This window comes from Pyrus communis, chromosome 1, assembly GCF_041283825.1.
Source record: "Pyrus communis isolate YQ-2024b chromosome 1, ASM4128382v1, whole genome shotgun sequence".
In the NCBI taxonomy this organism is placed as follows: domain Eukaryota; kingdom Viridiplantae; phylum Streptophyta; class Magnoliopsida; order Rosales; family Rosaceae; genus Pyrus; species Pyrus communis.
Genome location: NC_142565.1, coordinates 10,746,601 through 10,770,771, shown reverse-complemented (window position 1 = coordinate 10,770,771; position 24,171 = coordinate 10,746,601). Strand labels below are relative to the sequence as shown.

The window sequence follows — 24,171 nt, the reverse complement described above, 5'->3', positions numbered from 1 at the left end:
CTCTTCCTTTAGTGTAAATAATATCGTTTGTTAAAAAATAAATTGAAAATAAGAAATTATACTAACACAACACTGCTTAACACATGGCAAGTTATGAAAGGTGTGGTATGATTCGATGTCAAGCTAAGCCCCACACATGATTATTCCAGAAGACGTGCCCATGCATGACTTCCAAGTAGGGAGGAAGATAAATATGCCACAAAAATAAGTTCCAAGTAAATCTGAGCAATCTCTGATATAAATTATATCGTTTCTGAAGTTGTCATTGTTTTTAGGTTGTGCACAAAGTCATCGTCGAACGTCCCTTTTGAATTTACATCGCCACACAGGCCCCAAACCTAAAATTACCAGGCAGCTATGCACAAACTGGTATGGGTGAAAGAATTGATGGAACAAGATTGCGGGTCTACAAAATAAAACAATGATCTATACCTTTGATTAATTACAAGATACAACACAATTTCAATATCTCGGAAGCATTCTTGAGGCGTACGGATTGCTTTCTGACGATGTGAGAGGAACCGTTGAGAATTCCGAATCAGAGTGCTCCAACCGAAAATTACTTCGAAAAGGAGAGGGGCTTGTGTTTTGGATTGGTGATAAATTTGTTCTTGAGAAACCAGGCTCAGCCCCACTAGTTGTTCTGTGGTCAGGATTTGATGGACCGGTATGCGATTTGGTTGGAGTTCTATATGAATCTTCTTGAGATCTGCCTGAATCATCGGCCAACTCCCGTCTCTCCCTTTCTTCAGTTTCTTTGAGAAGAAAATCAACCCACAGATCTGCAAAGGACTGGAGTTGGTAGGGAACAAAGTTAGTGGAAGAATCCATGAACCAAATGCGGAAATAATAGTTTAATGAACCCACTTGGATTAAGGAAACGCTCTAGAAACATTTTCCGGGCAGCTTATTGATTCAAATTTAAAAGCTAATGGAGAACGACGCTTATGCAAGGTAAAACAGCACTAGCTGGAGATCCAAGTACGCCAATTAATCTTTCCATCGAACGGAGACAAAAAAGTACCTGGTTATCAGCTGCTGCATTTGCAGATAATCCAGCTGAACCACCTCCCAAAATTCCACCAACAAGGCGACCAGGTAGAGAGAAAACTCCACGAACAACACCTTTGCCTACACCTTGAGAGACGCCTATTCTCTGCTTGTCTTCATCAGAGAATCCCAGCATGCGAGCCATAAGATCCAGAACCTGAAGAGCCACATAAAAATTACGTGAGTCTGCTTACTGAAAATAAAAGGAGATAACCAGGTTTACAAAGAAGGGCAAAACTTGTATCTGTGGTGCATAAAAGCTTAGTTGGGTTCGGGAACTGACCAATGAAAAATTATTAAATTCTAGCAGAAACTGAAGAAAACAGCAAGAACACTTTTGGTAGTGCCCCACCCCGTAGCTAGTCTAAATAAATCTTCATACCTCTTTACTGTGGTTTCTCTGGAAGTAGGTCACCAGTAACTTGATCACAATGCGTCTGTGAACAAAACCAATCTTCATTAATGAAACAGCTTTAAAATAAAGTATGTAAACAAAAAATATACCAATAATCCTTAATGACAATGGAAGAAAACACTTCTCTGAAAAAGTAAGAAGAAAGAAAAAGGTAAAATGAAAGAAAGAAAAGAAGGTTGGCCTGTACTTGAGACACGAGCCATAACTGAAAATTGAACGCAAAAACGAACACCAATACTCTTATCTACCTAGAACCCAACAGAAGGCCAACCAAAAAGTTAAACAGACCAACCTGTCAACAAGATAATCTGAATCTACCGACATCCTATTAAGCCTGGTCATGCTCTGCTCAACAGCTAGGCGTAATTTTGCGTTGTCTTCCTCAAGTTTATTTACTCTGCTTTTCCAATCTACTACTATTTTTTCAGCTTGTGAAAGCTTGTACAAAATTTCTTCCTTTTCCTTCTTTGATGCTTCTGCCTGATGATCCGCTTCCTGGTAGAATCATAAACATTTAAACTCTGATATACTTATGCCTGCGTGTGTGAGCAATATGTGTGGGTGCATGTGCAAGAACATGTGTGTGTGTGTGTAGGTGTCCGGGGGAGGGGAGGACTCCAGTTTTATGCAAGTTAAACACTGAACTTATATAGTACCGACCATCAGAATATACAGAGCTTAAATTTGTGCAACTGATGCAACTTTATATGATATAATCATGTAAGGATTTATCTTATTGTACTTATCGTCTCTAAGACTATCCTCAACAAACCAAACAAGTATGATTTGCTAATCACAGTGATGGAACACCAATGTAATAAATGTACTGAATGAATATTATATAGCACAAGAAGCAAATTAGAAATTGCACACTCAGACAAAATATGAAAATGCAAAGGAAAAAAAAAAGCAATCTTACTTTCAAGAGCCGACAAAGCTTAGCTGACTCTTCTCTTGCCTGAGACAAATCTCCTTCCAAATGTTCCTATACACAAAAGGAAACTAGCATCAAAATAATAATCTCAGGATTCATACATCAACACAAAACATTCCAAATGCCTTCCTTAATAATTCAATAGGAAGACATACAAAATTTACATTTGGTTACCTTAGCTTCAATTTCAGCATAGTACTGACCAAGAGCAGTTTGAAGATTCAAGAGTTCAACATTTTTGGCATCTATTGTGCTCATGCAGCTTTCAAGTCTTTTATTCAGATCAGCAATAACTTCCTTTGATTTCTGAATTTCATTGTTGTTGCTCATCTTGAATTGGTCCTGATTTGCAATTGCCTGCTTCAAAGCTTTCTCCAAATGTAAAATTTGAGCTCTTCGATATTCGTTACTTTCTCGAAGTTCTTCAATAATTTTGCTGTCTTCATCCATTTTTTCAGACTCTTCAGATTCCTAGAGAAGGTATATGCCATATGGAAAAATCAGTCATCAATTCTGCAAGACATTTTCATTTAGGAAATACAGGATGTAAAACCCACCAAAAATGTTTCCCAAAAAAACAAAAAAAACAAAAAGATAAAAAGATTTGGGTCCATCTTGAACCTTATTCAAAGATCAACTCAGAATTAAACCACAAATCTGTCACCTGATTTTGAAATAAAGAAAGTTTCATCATATATCTACCCCATAAGAGCTCCCAATTTTTGTAAATTACGGATAATGAAGAATCTCTAGATGCTGGAGACATCTACCCCAAAACATATCTCAAGAATTCTAAATTCTCTATTTGTCTCCAATAGTGAATATATAATATTTGCAGAAGATGATATGTAGTGTCAAAGTTCATATATTAGCAGAATATATCATACAAAAACAAGCATAGGTCCATTTTTATAAAAAGTCAATAAATATGAAATAACTTAACACAATATCAGATAACTTAACACTCTTTGGTTTAGTCATCAGATTTTCTGCCAACGGTAATGCAAAACAGTACAACAGCCCGCAGTCACTATCTATTGTCCCCCTCATTAAATTTTTGTTATTAACGGTCCCCTCAAAAACCAAGTACAATGGCGTTCTAGGATTCATATAATTGACCCTACTCAGTGGGATAAGGCTTGGTTGTTGTTGTGTAATGGTCCCTTCAATAATGAGTGTGCAATAGAGAGAATAATCCACTGAAAATTATCCTCACTCACAATCCCATCAATTTCATTGTCAAATGGACCACAATGCAAATGGTAAATATTTTTCATGTAATATCATGTCAGGCACCGCAATGCGAATAATGAATATTTTCTAGACATGTAACCTTTTCCAACAAATGCTGTTTAAGGCGTGACAATTGTTGCAAGGCTTTGTCCCTTTCAAGACGTGTTTCCTTCAAATTTTTATCAAACTCTCGTAATGATTTCTCCATTTCTTCCTTTCCAGGAAAACTTTCTGAAGATTCCACCTTCTGCACAAAATTTTAAAATACTGATAATAAGCAGAAGAATTGCTGTCAAGGTACAAAGAACTGATTTATGTTAAAACATCAGATCGCACCCACACCTAATACACAAAGGGAGAGGGATTAGGAAATAGGATGCCATCCTATGCAGGAAAAAAGTAATAATTGTATTCGCCTAAAATTCTCAAAACAAGATTACCCGCATTTCACTTGTGGTCCTGCTCACTTTCAAAGCGCCCTCAAGTTCATTTTTCTCCATCTATGCAATGACATAGTATTAGGGTTGATTGTCAAAGTAACACAAACTCTCATAAAAAAGGTATGACAAAATAAAGCACCAATTATCAACCTTAAGACTATTATTTTCCTTCTGCAGGGTTGCAATTAACCTTTTCAAACTCTCAGCACCATTATTTGCATTTTCATCCTCCCTTCTATTCAACTCCATTTGCAGTCGATTTATCTCAGACATTTTCTCATTCAACTCACTGCTTATTTTGCTTATCTCAACGGAGGTCTTCCAAAAGAAAGTACATGCATGGCGAAAGACAGAGGTCAGAGCACCAAAAAGTGGAACATAGATGTACACATACAGCTGCCCTCGTAAATATAGCCCTTGATGTCTGAAATAAAGTAGAGGATTTTTTTTTTTTTTTTTTTTTTAGCATATTTCCTGATTGAAATGGTAATGATGCAGTGTAGAGGAAACCCGCATATATTACACAGATATATCAGTCGATAGATACAAATAGACAATGCAAAAATAATGAGCAGTCAAATATATGCATCTAATATCAATGTCTCTGTCCAACTTTGAAATTCACCTTTTCTCTATCCAACTTCAGAAATTTGAGCTCTTCCTGGATTGCTTCATTCAGTTTCTGTTGTTCTGTGAATGGACGAAGATTGAATAAAAAAAATTAGATAAACGGTTAAGATGACTTGTAGAATTCCTTCTGAATCTTGCATAGCAATGTACCTTGTAACTTTTGATGCATCTTTTCTGACTGATTGCGTTCTTTTTTAAGTTCCATCCGCAATTTTTTCATCTCAGCAGTAGCTAGCACTGCTGTCGGGGACCTATTATTCTCTTCTAGTAAATCTGCAAGCTCCTAGAAGGCATTTATACATCTGTTGTCAAGTTCTTTCATCATTAAAAGAAAATAGCATACTGGAGATCAAAAAATAAATTCTAATTCTAACTACAGCCAAAACTGCTTTGGATATCTATTATGGGCTTCAGTCTCTACAGAATTCCGGGGTTTATCTTATTCTAGTATTTGGTTCGATTGGGAAGCTTTTATAATCTAGGTTGTGGGGTCTATGTTTATGTCATAGTGGATACTGCATTAGAATATTTGCTTCTATGATTTTTTCTAATACTGTTTCTGTCCAAGTTGTGGCCATCTTGTCCACTACTTGTGCAATTTTATTGATTCATTCATTTCTGTTTGTGGTAACAGATCATAGAAAGAAAAAACACCATTGAAAATAAAGGAGACAGGTAGATCTAACCGAAATAGAAAAGAATACAAGGTGCATTACCCTTTCACTCCCATGCATATCTGAAAGCTGTGAAATCCCATTGCTTGTACTGTCTTGTGTAAAGACAACACCATTCTGTTTCTGATGTCCAGAGTATCCAATTTTTGCTGGACTTGTCACTTTATGCTGTCTGTTGGGCGACTGATTACCACTTCCCTGAATAAATTTGAAGCCAACTTAGCCAATTATCAGAGCTCAAGGACAATCAATGACGACAACTAAGTAAAAACAATTCTTGCTAACTCAATAAAGTAGCACATATGAAATTAATAAATAATATGGAAGCAATTAACCCACTCCATAAAGGGGTTGAGGATCTGGAACTCTGCTATGCCAGTTAAATACACCTCTCAATTCAAGTACCTTATTAATGCCCTTCTTACTAAATGTTCAGATAACTAACACGCAGACCAAATAAATATATAAATAACAAGTAGCCAGTTTCTTAAAATATATACTTTCTGACCACTAAACCTTGGGCTATATGATAAAAGAAGTATCATAAAGAATTTTATGATTTAATTGAAGCTAACCACTAAGTACTAGCAAACTTACTGAACAGACTCATTGCAAACAATGTTAATGATGACGCAAGTAGATTTTGTCATAACAACTACCTTGAGCACGTTGACTCCATTTGCAGCTGCTTTGTGATTTTCATTTTTAGCTGCATTCAGAGATGCAGTGGTTGAGTCCAGATTCTGTTTCAATGAGCCATTTTCTTTACTCAATCTGGATATTTGATCCTGTCAAACGGGAGGGTTTCAAAATGTCAAAAGACATGTTGTAATATATTTTATTAAGATGCCACCCCATACAGAATATAAGGTGTGCAAATCCAACTACAGAAATACAGAACATAAGGTCCATGGATCTAACTAAAGATAATCCATCAAACAACATAAACAAAGAGGATGTAATCAATAGTATAATTTCCCTAGAGTTATCGGGTACCTCTTTTTCCTTTAACAGAGCTGCATAGTTTTTTGATAATGCTTTTATTTCTGCCTCAGATTCCTGAAGCCTCTTAATCTCCGATTTGTACTGTTCAATCTAAATAAAGAAGGAAAAAAAGTGCAGATTAGAATATCATAACATACTCCATCTGATAAAGCAAACCAAATAACAGCTGCGAAAGATGAGAGACGACGTGAGCAGTGACCAGTGAAGGTGATATTAAAACATAGAGCACGACGCCACCATGAAGTCAACTTAATGTTTCTTTTTAGACCTACTCCTAGAGGCCTTGCTGCCACAATCGCTAGCAAAATGTAGACTTTCACACTTTGTCACCACCATTCTGATTACGGGCCTAGATCAAGTATAATGTGATAGACTCTGCCTATTTCTGCATTTGCACCATTGCACTACAGTTGTGTAAAGTTTAGCAATTTAACCAATAATTGCTTAACTAATAACACTTAATAAGACCTGCTAACAGGAATTATCTCGCTTACTAATTACTATCCATTCATTCCCTTTAAATTCTGTATGCTCTCAACCTAAACCACAAATTAAGAGGAACCTCGCATTTCAATACGAAAATGAACCACAATTTGCAAAGCTACCTCCATTTCGAAGTTTGAATTTGTAAGCCACACACCGATGCTAAATGATTCAATGTCTCACTAACATAATAACCAAATTCTCAGCTAAAAAAAACACATAATCCTGAATCCACACTCATCGAAATCGATCCAAGCATTCATTAACAGCTCTAAAACCCAAATGAACAAACGACCGACACTAAAATAATTCCCAAACCCAAAAAAAATCCCAAATTACCCAAATTTCCAAGAAAAAAAAAATCACAAACCTCTGGAGTAATAGTAAAATCGACGCCATTGGGGATCGGAGAGCGGGAGGGGGATTTGGAATGGGCGAAGCTGTGGGAATTCCTCCGATCAGATAAGGAAGAAGCTTTTTCTCCATTGATGGCGTGGATCTCGTACACTTCATCATCGTCGTCATCGTCGTGGACGTCCTGCGCCATCTTGTTAAGATTCTCCTTCAGGTTCGCAATCGTGCTCCACATCTTTCAAAACCCTCGCAAAAACCAGGAAATTCAAATATGCGTGGCTGCTTAATCTGAAGAAATTGGGCGCCAAAATCGTTGGAAAGTCGGAGGTGAAATTTCTTGGACTGGGGATTGAAATTTGGGATATGGGTAGATCTGAGGAGGGAGAGGAAGAAGGAGCAAAGCGAAGAGGTGGAATTTCGTAATTAGATTTCGTTTTTATGGTTAGAGGACACGTTTTGTAACTTATGAAATGTCTTACGTTGGTAACGCTATGTTTTTTTTTTTTTTTTTTTTTTTTTAATAAAAAATATTATCTATTCTACGAGGAGATGATGTGTTTAGTCTCATAATTGGTTAACAATAATGCAGTTCAAATTTATCTTTGGCAAGAATCAAACCTAAAGTAACCAATAATGCAGTTCAAATTTATCTTTGGCGAGAATCGAACTTAAAACCTCTCACTTACAAGTGAAAAAGAATATCACTAAACCATAGTAATAAGTAGCTTGTTAATAATGCTTTTGAAAATTATTTTTTTTATTCAATTTGTTTGTAAAAAGTCTATGACCCCAACCACACTTTGGTCTTTGATGTTGAACCACCACCCCTTAGACAACAACAACACAACGACGCTACAATTAACCTCTAACGATATTAAAGACGACCACAAACTCATTTCTAAAGAACTCCGTTTAACGAAAAAAGACTTACACTTCAATTTGATTTGAATCAAGATTCTTAGGATTCTAAACCATCAGCACAACAAGAACAATATGACAACGTTATGACACTCCAACAATACTCCTCCTTTTATGATTTTGAACCAACACAACCACAACACACAATCTAATGACGCCTTTATGATACTCCAATGGTATATCGCATTTTCTAATTTCGAACCGCCACATCCACAACAATTCATTCAAAGAACTCTCTCCTCCTTCATTCCCCAACCAAATTTCATATTCAAAAAAATTGAATAATTGAGCTAAAGCAAGCAAGAAGAATGGATGTGAAGCTTACTCAGCTATTTCTATGGTGTTCCAGATGTTCTTCACTGCTTCAAATTTGATTAATCAATGTGGAGTAATCAAAGAATGGATTTGAGAGTGTCGTTGGGAGTGTCGTTGGGTCTCACTGGAGTGTTGTTGCGGTTTTTGTGGTTTATGATCTATGAAGGACATCTTGACCAATAAAAACGTCAATGAAGAACAATTAGACTTTTCACAGGCAAAGTTGATCTAAACAACAATTTTTAGAAAGTGTGTTTAAAAGTGCAACCAATTGCCATAATTTATTTGAGTTTTGTAGTGTGGGACAGTAGCTAAGCATATCAATAAAGTGATGGATTGTAATTAAGTTCTTAGGTTAGTAGGACAAGCCTTATCCTTAACGAGCGGAAAACAAATCACCTTGTGAAATTACAAAATGGCATGTACTTGGAGACCAACTTACATGTTTGCCAGTTACTCAACAGATGAATACCAACACACCAAATGCTCAACGAAATACCTCACTTAAAAAATGAGAGGTTTTTTTTTTTTTTGGATCCTTGATTGCATTGTTAAAAAAAAAAAAAAAAAAAAAACACTAAAAACTTGCACGCTAAGATGTCTTCAAGTTAGAATATTGCCCACCTGTCCTCCAAACTTAGTTGGAAACAAAAGATTTTCTTTTACATGCGATATGATAATCAAACAAATTACTTCAAAGTTAACAAGTAACGATTTTATTCACTTGAGTTACAATTCTCTTAGTAATTTTTGGTCTTTTGATATTCAACAATTGCACCTTATGTAACTTAAACACAAAACCTCTTCCATCATGGTTAAAATTTGGCCCTAAACGACATTTATCGTTGGTTGGTGTATTATAAAATTACATCACTGTCTATTTAGTTTAAACTTATTTTTCTTTTATAAATGAGTAAATTGTAGTCATGGTTTCTCAACTTTAATCAAATTAGAGCAATGGTTCATCAACTAAAAATTCATTACCATTGGTTTCCTAACTCATCCAAATGTGTAGCTATGGTCATTTTCATCAAATTCGTCAGAATTTTGTAAAAATAAGTTACGTTGGAATGACCATTACTCAATTGAGGTCTCTCAACTCGTCAAAACGTGTAGCTATGATCATTTTCGTCAAATTCGTTAGAATTTTGTCAAAATTAGTTATGTTAGAATGACCATTTATACAATTGAGTTAAAATTGAAGGATCATTGCTTCAATTGGGTTAAAGCTAAGAAATCATTGTTACAATATACTTTTTATAACTTAGACGGCCCAAATGCAGTAGGAAGCCCAACCCTTCCACTATTTAAACAGCCGTTGTCCCAGGTAAACACAATCTCGCCGCGCTCTAGGGTTTAGCAGATCCGCTGGCCTCTTCCCCTGCTCGTTTGTTTTTATTTTATTTTATTTTATTTTATTTTATTAATTAATTGCCTCTTCCATCTGAAATCCGTGTTATTATGCGATGATGAAGAAAACAATAACCGATGAGGAAACTCGTCGATTGCTTCTGCAACATGAATTATCCTTTATGGTTCGTATTCACTGAGCATTCATCAATATTTTCCTCTTTTTATTCATTTATATGTTTTTTTTTTTAATTTAAAAAATCTTCTTCTCCACCCGAGGGACCTATGGAGGGAGCGCCATAAAACGATGCGCTTTCGGCCAAGTTTGCCTTCGAACATCGCTCTGAAATCCGATCGCCGAATCTCATGTTTTGTGTTCTGGGTTTCGGTTTTTATTTTTGGATCGATTTTTCGTACATATATAGTTTTATTTTTTATTTTTTCATTTTTAATTGAAATTAGATTTGAAAGCGAAGGTCCCAGCGGAGGGGCAAGCTACTCAGAAATGAGGCCTCTCTAACATTATTCAATAAAAAACCTTCGCAGAGTTGCTTGCCAAATCGTACGGCGTCCAGAAATCTTTCACTTCTGAGCGTCTTGAACCCTTGGCTACATTTTTTGTTTTATTTTTTAAAATATTTACTTAATTTATATATTATTTAACCTTGAAATTCATGTTTGAATTTTGTATGATTTTTTAATAAAACATATTTTCAATAAAAAAAGGCTTAAATGTCAAAATTACCTTATTTGCCGGTGTTTTACCTTATTGGTCAATTTAGTCTTTGTGTTTTCAAGTTGGTCAAATTGCTCTTTGTGTTTACATCTGTTTTCAATTAGCCAAAGGGGTTTATGTGTTTACATTTGTTAGTCAATTCAACATAATCTGTTAAAAAACATTAAAATAGACATATCCTAAATCTCATAGTACTCAAGTGAGTTGAACGTCAAGACATCATATCTTTTTACTGGATGTACACAAAAATATTTTTTTGCCATCTCACATGCTTGACACCTGTCAATTTTACGGGTTCTTTAATGAAATCTATAAACATAGAGATCAATTTGGCTAAATTGAAAACATAAGAATTAAATTGACTGATAGAGTAAAAACATAGGGGATCATTTTGACATTTAAACCATAAACAAATGGTATTATCAACAACATTCCAAAAATAGCAACATTGCAAAATTCCTAATGCATTGGTATTTTAGTTGGAGTGTATTTTTGCTCACTCCTTAATTTTTAATTTTGGTGTAGCGTTTACCTCTCTCATTGACATTAACGAAACTATTTTCGTCAAAGGCCAATATCAACCCACAAGCGCGATTGATCCTAGCACTACTTCCGTTTATTCGTCACATGGTATCACAATCACCATTTCGATTATATCAGAGTTGTATTACAAGTAAACAGCAATGGCAAAATAATCAAGAAAATGGACAAGGAGAAAACCAAAAATGGAACATGCCATCAATTAAGATATGGATTTACAAAGCCTTCTGGTTGAAGGATTATATGCACCAGTTACGTCGGATAAAAACATCTCGTCTAACAATTCCTACCAGACCAAAAACCTGAAGCCCTTAACTAACCAAAACTTTTCAGCAAAATCTGCAACTTACTGATTCAGCAGCGGAATCATTTAGGTGCCGCTATGTCCCTCTTCCTCTGAAACTTGTTTCCCGGATTCCTTGTTCGTGAGTGCAGTAGGTCTCGCCTCTATCGGTGCTTTCATCCATGGAGTCAGGTCTGACATTCTCGGTTGTTTTCCTGGACTGCTCAACAGTTGCTATGGCATCCTTAGCAGCATCGATATCAGCTGCCAAGATGACTTGTTGCTCCTCTTCCTCAACTGCAGCCCGTACTCTTTCAAGAAATTTATCATCCTCCTCTGGGAGAAAATGACCTACAGAGATAAATATGCAGTGATACGAGTTAGAGAAACACACTGAGAATATGATAATATTGCTGCTGATGATGATAATGCACAACAAGACACACAGAATCAATATAAACACATCAAAAAACGTAGCGTCATTGATGGTAGACATTGATGATGATGCACAATACCAGAACTTCACTGCTGAAATATGCCCAAGAAAATTCGAGTCGAACATGATTATCACCTCGGATTCTAGTCTCTTTCTCTCTTCTTTTACATTAAGCTTTGCAATTTTCTTCATATCCTCCATCTCAAAAACCCACATGCCATACCTCCATTACTAACAAACGGAAGCTAACAGAACATTTGCAGCGAGAAACGTCTCAATGGTCAATACCTTGCGCTTGGCAATATCTTTTGCAATGTCCCTAGCTCTCCACTCATCAGCTTCTCGATCAGCTTCCTCGAACCTCTCACGCACCTACACATCACCATACCAAATCAAATGTAAGCAAAATAAATCAAAGGTAACAACTTTTGACATCCTGAATCGAAATTCGAACACACCAATCCACCTTTGCAATCATTTCCGCAATGTGCTTCCTCTTCGTTTTCCTCCATCGTTTATTCCTCCACGACTTGTGTATCTTATTCGCTAACCGCACTGCTGCGGACTTCTCCTCCCACGGGCACATTTCATGCGTGATCATTCTAAACGGTTCGAGCTCAACTCGCAGTTTGGCCATCAGAGCATTCGCAGCTTCCACTGAGAGCGACACTCGAGACTCCACATTTAGCCTCCTCTCTATCAAAAACTCCGAAAATCCACCGACGGAAGCTTCACCGTCTTTGATCAATTGCAGCATCTGCAGCTGCCTACGAAAATTCATTCAAATTGCAGTTCAAAAGTTAACAGAAGTTTCAGAAAGTTCGGAAGCGAATTGAAATTGGAATTTTCAATAGTTCGATTTCGTTCATTGCTTTTGCGAGACTCAGAGTGTCATGCAAGTTCTTGAACTGATCACGGACGTTTGCGGTTTCCCAGAAGGAGATCGACATTGGCTGGTTGGGCGGCACCACCGGAGCCCACGGAGGCCGGGGTCCCGCTGGTTGGTACGGGATTGGATTCATGGCTATCGAAACTGGCCGAGAAGGAAACCCCTTAGAGATTGCAATTAAGGACTCATTACGAAACCCTGTAACTAACGGGAGGCGAAGGTTTTACCAGTTGGCGCTGTAGACTGTAGAGTAAAGAGGTGATTTTCTAACCGAAGTCGTTTTTAGGTCATATAATTTAATAAGAGACAGTAGACAGACAAGTCAGGATGGCCGAGTGGTCTAAGGCGCCAGACTCAAGTTCTGGTCTTCGAGAGAGGGCGTGGGTTCAAATCCCACTTCTGACATTTGTTTCCACTTTTTTTCTGTTTTTCTAATGGGGGCCATAAATTGGGCCAACCTTTCTCAAGGGCGTCAACGCTTGCCAGGAAATTACAGCAATCTTGGTGTTGCTTTGTTAAATGCTTAATGTTGTAGGGTTTGATTTGCCAATCTTCATCTCGGAACGCAACAGTTGACTTCAGACATCCCTAGGAAAGTACCAACTGCTCCGCAAGTTTTTGTATGCTGATTCATGCCTACCACATCGCTTCCAACAAATAAAACTTCATGTCTAAAGTCCAACTCATGGTGCACTCGAAGATGGATTACACTTTACCATCCCCACAAAATGATTCAAGTTCATGTCCAAAGTCCGACTTATGGTGCACTCGAAGATGGATTACACATTACGATCCCCACAAAATGACACGATTGGCGGAGGCAAGTTTCCTTCGTCCAATCTTTTCTAATCCCCTCTAAATGAAAAATCATTCACCTCTACCTTCAGCGTGGTCCTTTGAATTTTATGAGTTATCCAATCAAAACGAACCGTAAATTCTTTGGCTACTGTACAAATGGATATTGGTTTCCATTGATCCATATCAAGCAGCCTGAAATAAACTTCGTTTCTTTTCAAAGAACATAAAAACAAGAAATTACTGCAATAAAAGCTTACTGAACTGGTTTAAATCTCAAGATATTTACGAAATTCACGAAAAAGAATCGACAAATCAATAGAAATAGATACTCTGTTATGGAGGTTTAGTTTAAACATAGAAAACATAAAAGATCAAATATCGGAAAAAGACTGCCAAAAATAATATCAAATAGCAATTGAAAACCTGCTGAAAAAGAATGATCTTCAGACCTAGATGCCCCAACTTATAAACGGAGAACCCTAATGCAGGGGCGGTATTTAGATGAGCCTCAAGAAACATCAGCCATGGGTATTAACAGCTTCCCAGGCCAGGTTCTTTGGGACGGGAAGGGCCATGTCCCAAGCCTGCTGGGCAGCATTCCTTAGCATCCTAATGGTAGTCACATTGGCATCCAAGAAGGACAAACTCTTGTAAGGCAAATTGTGCTTCTTGCATAGTTCCTTCACTGTGGGAGAAATCTTCCTTAGCTGCGAACGGGGTAATCGGGGGAACAAATGATGCTCAAGTTGAAACTGCAGGCCACCATAGAACCAGTCCATCCAAATCGAGCACGAAATATCCACGGTACCAGCTGTCTGCTTCTCAAACCAATCGTTCCCAGTTGGTGGTCCAAGATAAGTATCTCCTGTGAAATGGTTCAAAGTGAACTGAATGTGCTGAAGTGCTGTCACTGCAAAGCTCGCCAACACAAACATAAACCTCTCCCTCCAATTAGGCAGGCACGAAACAAGGAGAGGAAACCAAGTCCAGAAAACAAGGATCCCCATTATGTTCAAAGCTCTATCTGGGATGCTTCTCTTCGAGAACAATAGCAAGAATGTCTGTATAAACAAGTTAACCCTTCCAACAATCATGATCGGATAATATGTAAAATGCTGGTGGCTGACTAAAAATCTAGCCACAGCATCAAATGTCAGCTCTCTTCCATAAAAGGTTGATGTTATTGAATGAAAGAATTTTGTGGACACAGCAAACACCGGCATGTGCTGAAGATCGGGATCATAGTCAAGGCTGTTGCAGGCAATGTGGTGGGCATTGTGAGTCCATTTCCACCAAGCAATGCTGATCCCAGTCAGGCAATTTCCGGCCAGAAATTGTGCGATTTTGTTGTACCTGCGGCTCGACATAACCTGGTAATGCCCAGAGTCATGCCCTATATAGGCAGCCTGAATCCAGAGGACCCCCAACAAACAACCGCAACCAAAATGAACCAACACACTCTCAGACTTCAACACACCATACACAACAAGGTAAAGCATAACCAGAATACTAATCACAGAGTAAAGAGCCACATGCCCTTTGTTTTCGAACAAACCGAGCTGGTTAAACTCGGAAGCAAGCTTCCTGTAATCCTTGGAGACCTCCGAGATCTCGAAATCTTTCAGATGGTACCCAGTGAAGAACTTTCCCAGGTACTTCCATGCGGACGGAGGATGGTAGGCAATGAATGCATCAGTGACGTCCTGGCCGGACATATTGAAGAGAATGGCATCCCCACCCGGGTGATCTTTGGCCCAATCAGTGATATTGTAAACCTTGCCCTGGATAGAGATCCACAAATCAGAAGGCTTGTTGTGCAGCTTAAGCTGCTTGACAGTAATGTACTTCTTCTCACCCTCCATTGTTGTCCAATCCTAACGAATTCCGATCCAAAAACAATCAGACTTCCAAACAAAGGATCCGGGTATGGGTCGGACAACACAAATATATCAAACCCAGATAACCCCTTCGGATCTGGGTTCTGGGTTTTGATACAAACACAAAAGTAAAGCAAAATCCTGCAGTTTTAATCCAAAAAAAAAACAGCAGAAATGCAGAGAAAAGAAGGAGAAAGATTGAAGCTTTCTTCCAGATTCAATCACAAACTAACAGTTACAGCAAATACTGCAAGTTATAAAGCAAAATGCAGAACAAAGTATACTTAATATAGACAAAAAAGGAGAAAGATTGAACCTTTCCACAAAGTGTTTAGTCAAAACACACGCTCTTCCCAGCAAAATACCTCCCCACTTTCCGAGCAATTAGATTAAAATGCTGAACGGGTACACACCCACTTTCCAAATTTTCTCCAACTGCCCCCAAAGTCTTCTGGGTTTCCAGAAGAAATTTCAAAACTGTCCCCAAGATATTTTCGAGCCTTCTGCTGCTGCGTTTTACAGCGCTAGTGTGCTTGTGTGAGAGAGAATATATCCGAAGAGAGAGGGAAAAGGGAGAGATAGAGACACACTAACGGACAAAAGCCACAAAACAGGTTGAGTGAATCGGCACCCCTCGTCTCGTACTCAACGCGCTGATGTGTGGAAAGTTGTATTTTCACCACAGCCGGTATCGTTGACCTGTGGCGGTGAAAAAACGAGGGGGGCAAGTTAAAGCGCGTTTTATACCGTCGGGGGTGCCGGCCGCTCGGTGGGTGAAGGGCTCTGTGTGTGTGTGTCTCCTAGGAGAGAATATGTTAAATTGGGCAATGGCAGATAATATAACACCTGGCAATGTTTCGCACCTCTGAATGATAATGTAAAAAATAACGGAGTCGTCATCTCCGGACCCCTTTCTTTTAGCTCATTAAATCAGTGGATTTGTACCATTAAAATATGATTAAACGACTATAAATAAAGGTTCATTTTAAAAGTTATAATAACTTCAACAACTTGATCAAATTTCAATAGCATGAATCCACTTGATGAATTAGGAGAAAGAGATCCGAAGATAATTCATTTCCAAACATAATCATAACGGAATGGTTCAGTAAATGTGAATAAACTTTAGACTCGTATTTTATATAGATGCCTGTGTGTGATTTTTAACACTTGAAAATCGTTTAATAGTAATTAAAAGTAAACTGAAATATATCTATAAGTTCTCATGGTTTCTAAAAAGTAAATTATCTTGACAAAGTCACTAAAATACATTTTCCTTAAAAGAAAAGCAAAAGTGTAAATCATGAGTGCAAGAGTCCAATGGTGAAAAATGACATGGATGGATGTGGATGGAAGATGTGTTAGGTTTGGATCTGTTTAAATTTCCCAAAAATAAAACTCAGAGGCGAAGCCCCGTAAGGTTAAATAATAGCCGTACATTTTTCCTTTTTTTTTATCTTTTTTTTTTTCGTCACACTTTTATTAAAGCTAAGCTTTGTAAGGTTACGTAATAGCCGTACATTTTTCCTTTTTTTTTATCTTTTTTTTTTTTTCGTCACACTTTTATTAAAGCTAAGCTTTGTAAGGTTACATAATAGCCGTACATTTTTCTTTTTTTTTTTTTTTTTTTTTTTTTTTTTTTTTTTTTTTCGTCACACTTTTATTAAAAGCTAAGTAGACAGAAATAGTGAATAGGATTAAACAATAGTGTATAGTGGAGAAAAATGGTTTTTGCAAATTGGCAAGGGACTTCTAAGTTCTAAAATATTTAGGTGAAGAGAGGAGGAAGGACAATACAAAATATTAGAGAAGTGGTATTAAAAATGCATTTCATGATCATACAAATTTAAGAAGGCGAGATTTGCAAATGACAAAGTACATATAAATTTCCTTCTTTTTCAATATAAGATTCATACTCTCAAAACATATATCCTCATATGTGACTAATTTTGAACTTAATATGTGGGACAACATATATAGGCTAATGTGAAATATCTGTTGTCGGTGGTCTTCCCATAGGCTAACCTATTATATCATGAAGAAAGTTAAGGTTCCATATTGATTTGAAACACATATTTCTAGACTACATTGATCAATTTTCAATTTCAAATATCGTCTTGATGGTGTGAATAAATTTCAAGAACCATTTGAGATTTAAAAATTAAAAAAAAATAAAAAATAAAAAATAAAAACTTGTGGGATCTATTTGTATGCCACATTAGCACATAAAATATTATTTTACAAAATTATGACGGAATGAACACATTGATTTGCAACACCTATTTTTAAAAACTACATTGATCAATTTTCAATTTCACGAATTATCTCGATGATATTTGTTAATTTATAGGACTATTTGTAATAAAAATTTATATTTTTATTTAAATTTATTATTATATTTTAATGTACGATAACAGCCCTAAGTTTTGTGGTGGTTAAGCGGGTGTTGATTATGCATGCAAGTGTCAATCATGCAATCACATGACGACCTTATCTGTGCTGTGGTTTGTGGGCCAACACCATCCAACAGCAAATCAAAAACTGAGTGCTCATTAGTGGAACGCATCAACATGTATAATTAACCAATTACTTTATTAATTTAAAAATATTATAATTATAAAAGTATAGCAGGACAACAACGCATGCCCAATGTCTAAATTATGTGATTAACTGTGTTTAGGCTTTGTTTTAAAATCTTTATAATTTACTAATTGGCATCTATTAGAAACTGATCATTTTGGCCATACAGAGAAGAAGAAAAAGAAGAATTTACATGAAACATGTTCATTAATGCACAATATTTTGATCCAATTATGTATTATTATGTGTTAATCTTTTTCCATGTGACAAGGTATTTATTAACGCTAAAATATGATGAGGTCATCATAGAACCAGTACAATCAATTCTAGTGGGTGTTAACTCGAAAGAAATAAGCTACGTCCACTGAGAATGTGTGTTGTATATTTGTTAGGTTTACAAAACATTTCAAGAATAGTTTCTCATGTGAGGATGTAAAGGTAAAAAGTCACATATCAGTGAAATGAGAAATCTTGCAAGGATTTATAAGAGGTAGAGCTATTCTACATATTACCAATTAGTTTTAAAGAAAACTAATGAAAATGACTTCAAAACTTTGAATTTTAACAAAAAATCATCTAATAACTTTATTTAATGATAAAAACAATAAGAAAAAAAAAAAACCCTAACTAATGGCACGGGCAAGAGTGAAAGCTTTATCTGGAAGCCATATTTCCAGTAGCTACCCGTGAATATGCACCATTTCTACTGGACTCCTGCTATTCAAGCCACATACGACTGGAGGAATGAAATAGAAATGCCGCCGAGATCAACTGCATATTTTCTTAATCGGGTAAGATCACGCTCTATGCTCCTTGTCCTTTAGTTTTAGGAAAAAAAAACTAAGAAAAACTAATAAAAGAGGTTTGAAAACTTTGAGTTTTAACGAAAATGACAAAATAAAGGAAAAAGTGAATAGTACCAAGATTGATTTTCTAGTGTAAAAATGTAATTTTTCATTAAAATGAACAGCACCGAATTTTTTTTATTAAAGTTTCCAAAAAACTAATCCCACTAAGAATGTATGAACATATTACTCGATTCAAACATTTAATTGATGTGAAGGCTGTTGAGATCTCAAGGACAGAGTATGAGGCCACATACATGGACATCTTGTGTGTCAAGGGAATCACCTCATCCAACAGCCTTCCGAGCATAGAATTTTCAATTCCCCCATCAGCTGGAAAGAGCAATCTGGACCCTCCTTATCAGCATATGACCTTTCCGTGCACGCCAACTTGTATTAAATTTTAGAAATAGTACCTATGTTCAATTTCAGAACTAGTGTTGTGACATCCCGTCCCGGGATTATTAAAACGTACGTGTGAAATTACAATTTTGCCCCTAGTTCGATTTTGTCACGTTGTGGGTTGTTTGGTGTGTTGGGGCATGTGTTTGGAACCTTACACACTCCCACACACACACTGACACTGCTCTCTCTCTCTCCCTCTGTCTTCTCCCTGTCTCCCTCTCCCCCGAGCTCCCATTGCCACTGTACACGTACGGACACACACCAAGAACCATTATCCCGTAGCAGATCGAGGAAACCAAGGGTGGAGTTGTGATCGTGAGGTCGAGGGGAGCACGAATATACCCTTTTCAGGTAAGAACATCGACGTTTTCACGTCGATTTCTTAAACTCCGTTTTGAGTACTGTTCATGCAACATTAATTTACTTAGTTTTTGGACATTTGAAGTTTGTAGATGTGTTGGTGAGGTTCCCAGGAGCTTGGGAGTGGCTCGTTGGTTGATTTTGGACGTCAGGATCGTTGGTGGTGAAATTGGCCGGTTTTGGAGAGCTTGCACAGGTATAATCTAGTGAGTTTTAGACCTTAAAACGTGTAGGGTTGTGTTCTACTAGTTTAGGGCTTTAATTTGGTGCAAGAAACGTGGAAAAAGGTGGAAAAACGAGAGAGTTATAGCGATTTGCAGGTTTTCCGGCGACGGCGCCGGCGTCGGGGACTGGCCGGAGAAGAAGCAGGAATATTCCGTTAAGTTTAACGGAATATTCCTGACGGCAGGGGTTAAGTTTGACGGAATATTCCTGACGGCGTCTGTTGACACCGTCAGTGTGCCTGGCACGTGGCCGCGCGTGGGGGCGCGTGGGTCCGTGCCTGTCCTGGCGCGTGGGGGCGCGTGCGGGGTCCAAAAATTATTTTAAAAATATGGTTGTGATCCTGAGGTTGTGTAGAGCGCGTTGGTATATTCATTTGTCCATTTTGAGCAATGTATGAGAAGTTATTACGAGAAACGGGTTATGTGCTTTAAAATTAACGTTTTTATAGTTGTTTCGCATTTAGGTGACACGTACCCCGAGGACGAGCGTGGTCACGCGAGGCAGGGGGGCTACGACCCTTCCACGTATCAGTGAGTGGGCTTTTGTTTTCCGTATATACCTATATACATTTATATTCCCAGAAATTGATTAAAAAGGGTTATTTACATTATGCCATGCACTTTATTATTATCGTTTACGCATCATTGCATGCATTATTGTGGCATACATATACATATGCATATTGGGTGCTGTGGACGCACAGGTAAGTGCCAGGTAAGTGACATTCACGTTTATGTTTCAGTAGTGGTTTGAGATGCCTAGAGAGCTCATAACCTGCACTCCCGGTGTTAGTGCTCCCGCCCAGAGTAGGGCACAGTCCTTCACGTGATGTTCACCTCCCGCACCACACGCTCAGCTTGGATCCAAGTTAGGTGCATAGGCCTGTCGTACAGACCACATTAGGTGGTTCCGACTCGTAGGTGACTCGCGATTATTCGCACAGTCTTCACGTGATCGTAGCACTAGAGCGTATATATATGTTACACCCAGGCCTGTCGTACAGACCACCTTGAGTGGTTCCGACTCGTGGGCAGGTTCAGTTATAAAGTTGAGATTTGAGCTCTAGATGCAGCCGTACAGGTTACGTTAGGTGACTCTGGCTGCCAGATGTTATGATGTTGATATGATTTATACCTGGGCACTTACATTCATTATGAGGCTTTGGCATGGCATATTCTCGAGCATGAATGGCATATCTTGAGCATGTTTGGCATGTTTATACATACGTTTATATGTTTATTTTCTGGGAAGTATACAGGTTTTACGGCGAGGGGTTAGAATGTATTTTGCTAAATGATTTTCAAGAGCTTTGTTTTTGCCCACTCACGCTTTTGTTTTGCGCCCCTCCAGGTTCTAGTTGCTTAGCCGTTGCGGTGGTTTCCCTTGAGGGCTTTCCGGCGTTCTGACAGACACTCCACTTTGTAGGGTCGCCTTCGGGCATACTACTGTTGTCGTTTTTGTTGGGCTGCTATAGACCTGCTCTGAAATTGTATCTCACATACTAGCACTTATTTTAGTACTTTGTATGCTAGTTTTTAATTATTCGTACCTTTTATTACTGTTCTATTAGCTTCCGCACGTGCACATGGCTACGTCACCTTCGTGTGACGGCCAGCACTCCCTGATCTCGGTCGGGGTGTGTCAAGTGTAGTATCCGTGTTCAATTTTCAGAAATAGTTCATAACTCGTGTTTAGTTTCAGAAATAATGCAGTATTTGTGTTTAGTTTCAGAAATAATTCGTGTTCAGCTTTCAGAAACAATATTTGATTTCAGAAATAGTGTAATACTATTTAGTTTTAAAAATAGTATAATATCGTTTAGTTTTAGAAATAGTATCTTTTTTATTACTTTTTTTCTATTTTATTTTTTATTATATTGTCCTTTTTATTAAAATTTAAGTCATTTTCATTAAAAAAAATTAGTTATTTTCATTAAATAAAGTTATATGATGATTTTTAGTTAAAATAAACTTAACTCAAACCTTTTTCATTAAGTAATTCTTTAAAAAATAATTTCGAATTCCTTACCAGACAAGCTTTTTAGTCATGTAAAAGATTGTTGGGTAAAGTAAAAAAAACTACCTCAACTATTGGTATCACGATACTTTCATACCTCATCTTTTAAAATTGACAATGTCATACCTCATTTTTAGAATTTGGTCCAATGTTATACCTTCCATTACTTGGTCGTTTAATTTTCAGTTAAATGCTGACGTGACTTGATCCAGATTCCATTTTCTATTAATAAATTAATAAATATTATTAAAAACTAAAAAAAATCATTTAATAATTTTTAAATATTAAAATAATAAAGAAAAATAAAAATAAAAAAAAAAAAAAACCTTATGTTCGTACCCTTCTCCCCCTCCCCCCGGGGGCCGCGGCCCCTCTTCTCCCTTTTCTCCCCCATCTTCATCTTCTTCTCCCTTCCATTACCTTTCTTACAACCCAAAAAAAAAAAAAGGAGGAAGAAGAAGAAGAAGAAAGAGAAAAAAAAAAAAAAAAAAAAAAAAAACCAAATCTGCAACCCAGAAGAAAGATGAAGAAGAAGAAGAAGAAGAGGAAGAAAAAAAAAACCCCGAATCTGCAACCCAGAAGAAGGAATAAAAAATTAAAATAAAAATTAAAAAAAACAACCCAAATCTGCAAAAGAAGAAGGAGGAAGAAGGAGGAGCAAGAAGAGGAAGAAGAAGAAAAAAAAAAAAACCCAAATCTGCAAAAGGAGGAGGAAAAAAAAAATCAAATCCAGATCCCATTAAGGTGGAATCGGGAAACCTTCGTGACCTCCTTCTTCTTCTTCTTCCTCCTCTTCCTCCTCCTTCTTCTCCCTCTTCCTTCTTCTTCACGCGCAGGGGGGGTTACTGAGGGGTTTTTTTTTTTTTTTTTTTTTTTTTTTGACTTTTCTTTTAATATTTAAAAAAGATTAAATAATTTTTTTTGGTTTTTAATAATTTTTTAGTAAAAAGTGGGTTCCGAATCAAGTCACGTCAGCATTTAACTGAAAAGTAAACGGCCAAGTAACGGAAAGTATAATATTGGACCAAATTCTAAAGATGAGGTATGACATTGTCAATTTTAAAAAATGAGATATGAAAGTATCGTGACATCAATAGTTGAGGTAGTTTTTTGTACTTTACCCAAGATTGTTTCTAAGAAATGTCTTAAGAAAGATTTTCCAAACTAATGAGATATTTTTAGTAAGATACCAAAAGGGCCTTAAGAAATTCAACGGTTCTAATTATAAATGTATACAGTAAAAAAAAAGGTTAATCGTAAGGCGTTGGTTATGTGCAGTCCTCTGCGGGAAATACAAGTATTATCCTTTGTATGTGGCTCCAAAATTATAGATAGAGAAAAAGCCCAAATATAAAATGACCCTATACATGACAGGTAGCCATCTTCTTGCCATGTGCTTTTAGCTCCATGTGCAGTACTTGGACTAATTGACTATAAAATTTCGGAAACCGAAACCCGTATAAGTAAAAGAGAGAGACGGCATATGAGGAAAAAGTTAGCCATGTATTTTTATGTACTGGTTTTAGCAACTGATATCTTATTTTTAATTTGGGGGTGCAATAATTTATTGGCTTTGATGTTTTTTTTTTTTTGTGATGCTTGAAAATTTGTTTTCATTTTTATTATTAAGGAGCTTATGACCATATTTACTGATAATTAATTAAATATTAAAAAAATTATATAGATCTTATCAATTAAATAAAATAGATATATAGGTTAACTTGGCCCAACACAACACTATACAAACACATTTCCTGCATGATTATGCAACTCTGAAGTGTATTTGCCAAAACAAAACCGGGATCTCCACTAAGAGAGTTCTATGTGCTCTTCAACACTGGAATCCTAAACCCTAAACCCTAAATCTCAATTATTAACTCTTGATATTCGGTTCGAAAAACAACGTCGATGAAGTCGTGTAGGTGCACTAAGCAACCTAATTTGGGTTGTTATTTTCTTGTTTGCTATCATCATTAATGTACGTTGATGTACCTGGTCACAATGGTTTTATCATTCATTCATATAAGTAGAAAATGATAAATAATTTCAACATATACGTGTATGCATTTTGCTTGTTCGTTTATTATTTAATTCCATCTTCCAACTTAAGATGTTCAGTTTCATTGTTTCAACACAAAATTTCCATTCTTTCCGCACATTTCTGTGTCATATACTTGTAAGAAAGAATAATTGGAGTCCTTTTTCAAGCCTCACCTCCCTCCATCGCTAGAATTCAAACCTTGCTTATATACACAGCTTACTAATCTCTGCTACGCCAATTCTTCGACTGCCGGGCTGATCCCTTGTTTAGCTCCACTGTGCAACAACAAATGTTCTCCTCAAACCAACCACTGCAAGTACGATATGGTATATGAAGAAG

General features: G+C 36.9%; 3 protein-coding genes and 2 non-coding genes across 7 annotated transcripts; 2 read left to right on the top strand and 3 right to left on the bottom strand.

Annotated features, from left to right (window-relative positions):
• Positions 1–209: 209 nt before the first annotated feature.
• GC4 (golgin Putative 4) lies at positions 210–7,662 on the bottom strand. Its single transcript, XM_068460549.2, has 15 exons — positions 7,235–7,662; positions 6,373–6,471; positions 6,036–6,164; positions 5,419–5,574; positions 4,853–4,985; positions 4,698–4,762; positions 4,223–4,390; positions 4,073–4,132; positions 3,733–3,879; positions 2,574–2,870; positions 2,385–2,450; positions 1,758–1,960; positions 1,433–1,487; positions 1,025–1,207; positions 210–792 (listed from the first exon to the last, which is right to left on the bottom strand). The coding sequence occupies exons 1-15, from the start codon at positions 7,451–7,453 to the stop codon at positions 463–465; spliced, it is 2,310 nt and encodes a 769-aa protein (XP_068316650.2). The 5' UTR covers positions 7,454–7,662; the 3' UTR covers positions 210–462.
• Positions 7,663–10,269: 2,607 nt separating this feature from the next.
• LOC137721627 (small nucleolar RNA snoR145) lies at positions 10,270–10,420 on the top strand. The gene has a single exon (XR_011066697.2). It is a non-coding gene; the product is annotated as a small nucleolar RNA snoR145 (small nucleolar RNA).
• A 1,024-nt stretch (positions 10,421–11,444) lies between these two features.
• LOC137719795 (U11/U12 small nuclear ribonucleoprotein 59 kDa protein) lies at positions 11,445–12,726 on the bottom strand. Of its 3 annotated transcripts, none has more exons than XM_088697003.1 (3): positions 12,263–12,726; positions 12,085–12,168; positions 11,445–11,711 (listed from the first exon to the last, which is right to left on the bottom strand). In XM_088697003.1, exons 1-3 carry the CDS (start codon positions 12,575–12,577, stop codon positions 11,595–11,597), a joined length of 516 nt encoding a protein of 171 aa, XP_088553129.1. In that variant the 5' UTR covers positions 12,578–12,726; the 3' UTR covers positions 11,445–11,594. The 3 variants fall into 3 exon arrangements, 2 of the variants coding, with proteins under 2 accessions (XP_088553129.1, XP_088553135.1); XM_088697009.1 differs by having other exon boundaries at positions 12,255–12,453; XR_015964246.1 differs by having other exon boundaries at positions 11,573–11,711; positions 11,932–12,168.
• A 280-nt stretch (positions 12,727–13,006) lies between these two features.
• TRNAL-CAA (transfer RNA leucine (anticodon CAA)) lies at positions 13,007–13,090 on the top strand. Its single transcript has one exon. It is a non-coding gene; the product is annotated as a tRNA-Leu (tRNA).
• Positions 13,091–13,773: 683 nt separating this feature from the next.
• On the bottom strand, positions 13,774–16,172 carry LOC137720399 (delta(8)-fatty-acid desaturase 1). Its single transcript, XM_068459467.2, has 2 exons — positions 15,677–16,172; positions 13,774–15,357 (listed from the first exon to the last, which is right to left on the bottom strand). Exon 2 carries the CDS (start codon positions 15,343–15,345, stop codon positions 14,002–14,004), a length of 1,344 nt encoding a protein of 447 aa, XP_068315568.2. The 5' UTR covers positions 15,346–15,357; positions 15,677–16,172; the 3' UTR covers positions 13,774–14,001.
• Between the last annotated feature and the right edge of the window lie 7,999 nt (positions 16,173–24,171).

Coding starts and splice junctions, on each gene's coding strand:
- LOC137719795 (XM_088697003.1), bottom strand. CDS start 12,577: ATGAATTTTCGTAGGCAGCTGCAGATGCTGCAATTGATCAAAGACGGT. Junction 12,169..12,262: donor TTGCGGAAATGATTGCAAAG/GTGGATTGGTGT, acceptor GGTGATGTGTAG/GTGCGTGAGAGGTTCGAGGA. Junction 11,712..12,084: donor AAGATATTGCCAAGCGCAAG/GTATTGACCATT, acceptor TTATCTCTGTAG/GTCATTTTCTCCCAGAGGAG.
- LOC137720399 (XM_068459467.2), bottom strand. CDS start 15,345: ATGGAGGGTGAGAAGAAGTACATTACTGTCAAGCAGCTTAAGCTGCAC.
- GC4 (XM_068460549.2), bottom strand. CDS start 7,453: ATGTGGAGCACGATTGCGAACCTGAAGGAGAATCTTAACAAGATGGCG. Junction 5,575..6,035: donor ATGGAGTCAACGTGCTCAAG/GTAGTTGTTATG, acceptor AAATTTATTCAG/GGAAGTGGTAATCAGTCGCC. Junction 1,961..2,384: donor AGCTTTGTCGGCTCTTGAAA/GTAAGATTGCTT, acceptor TGATTCTACCAG/GAAGCGGATCATCAGGCAGA.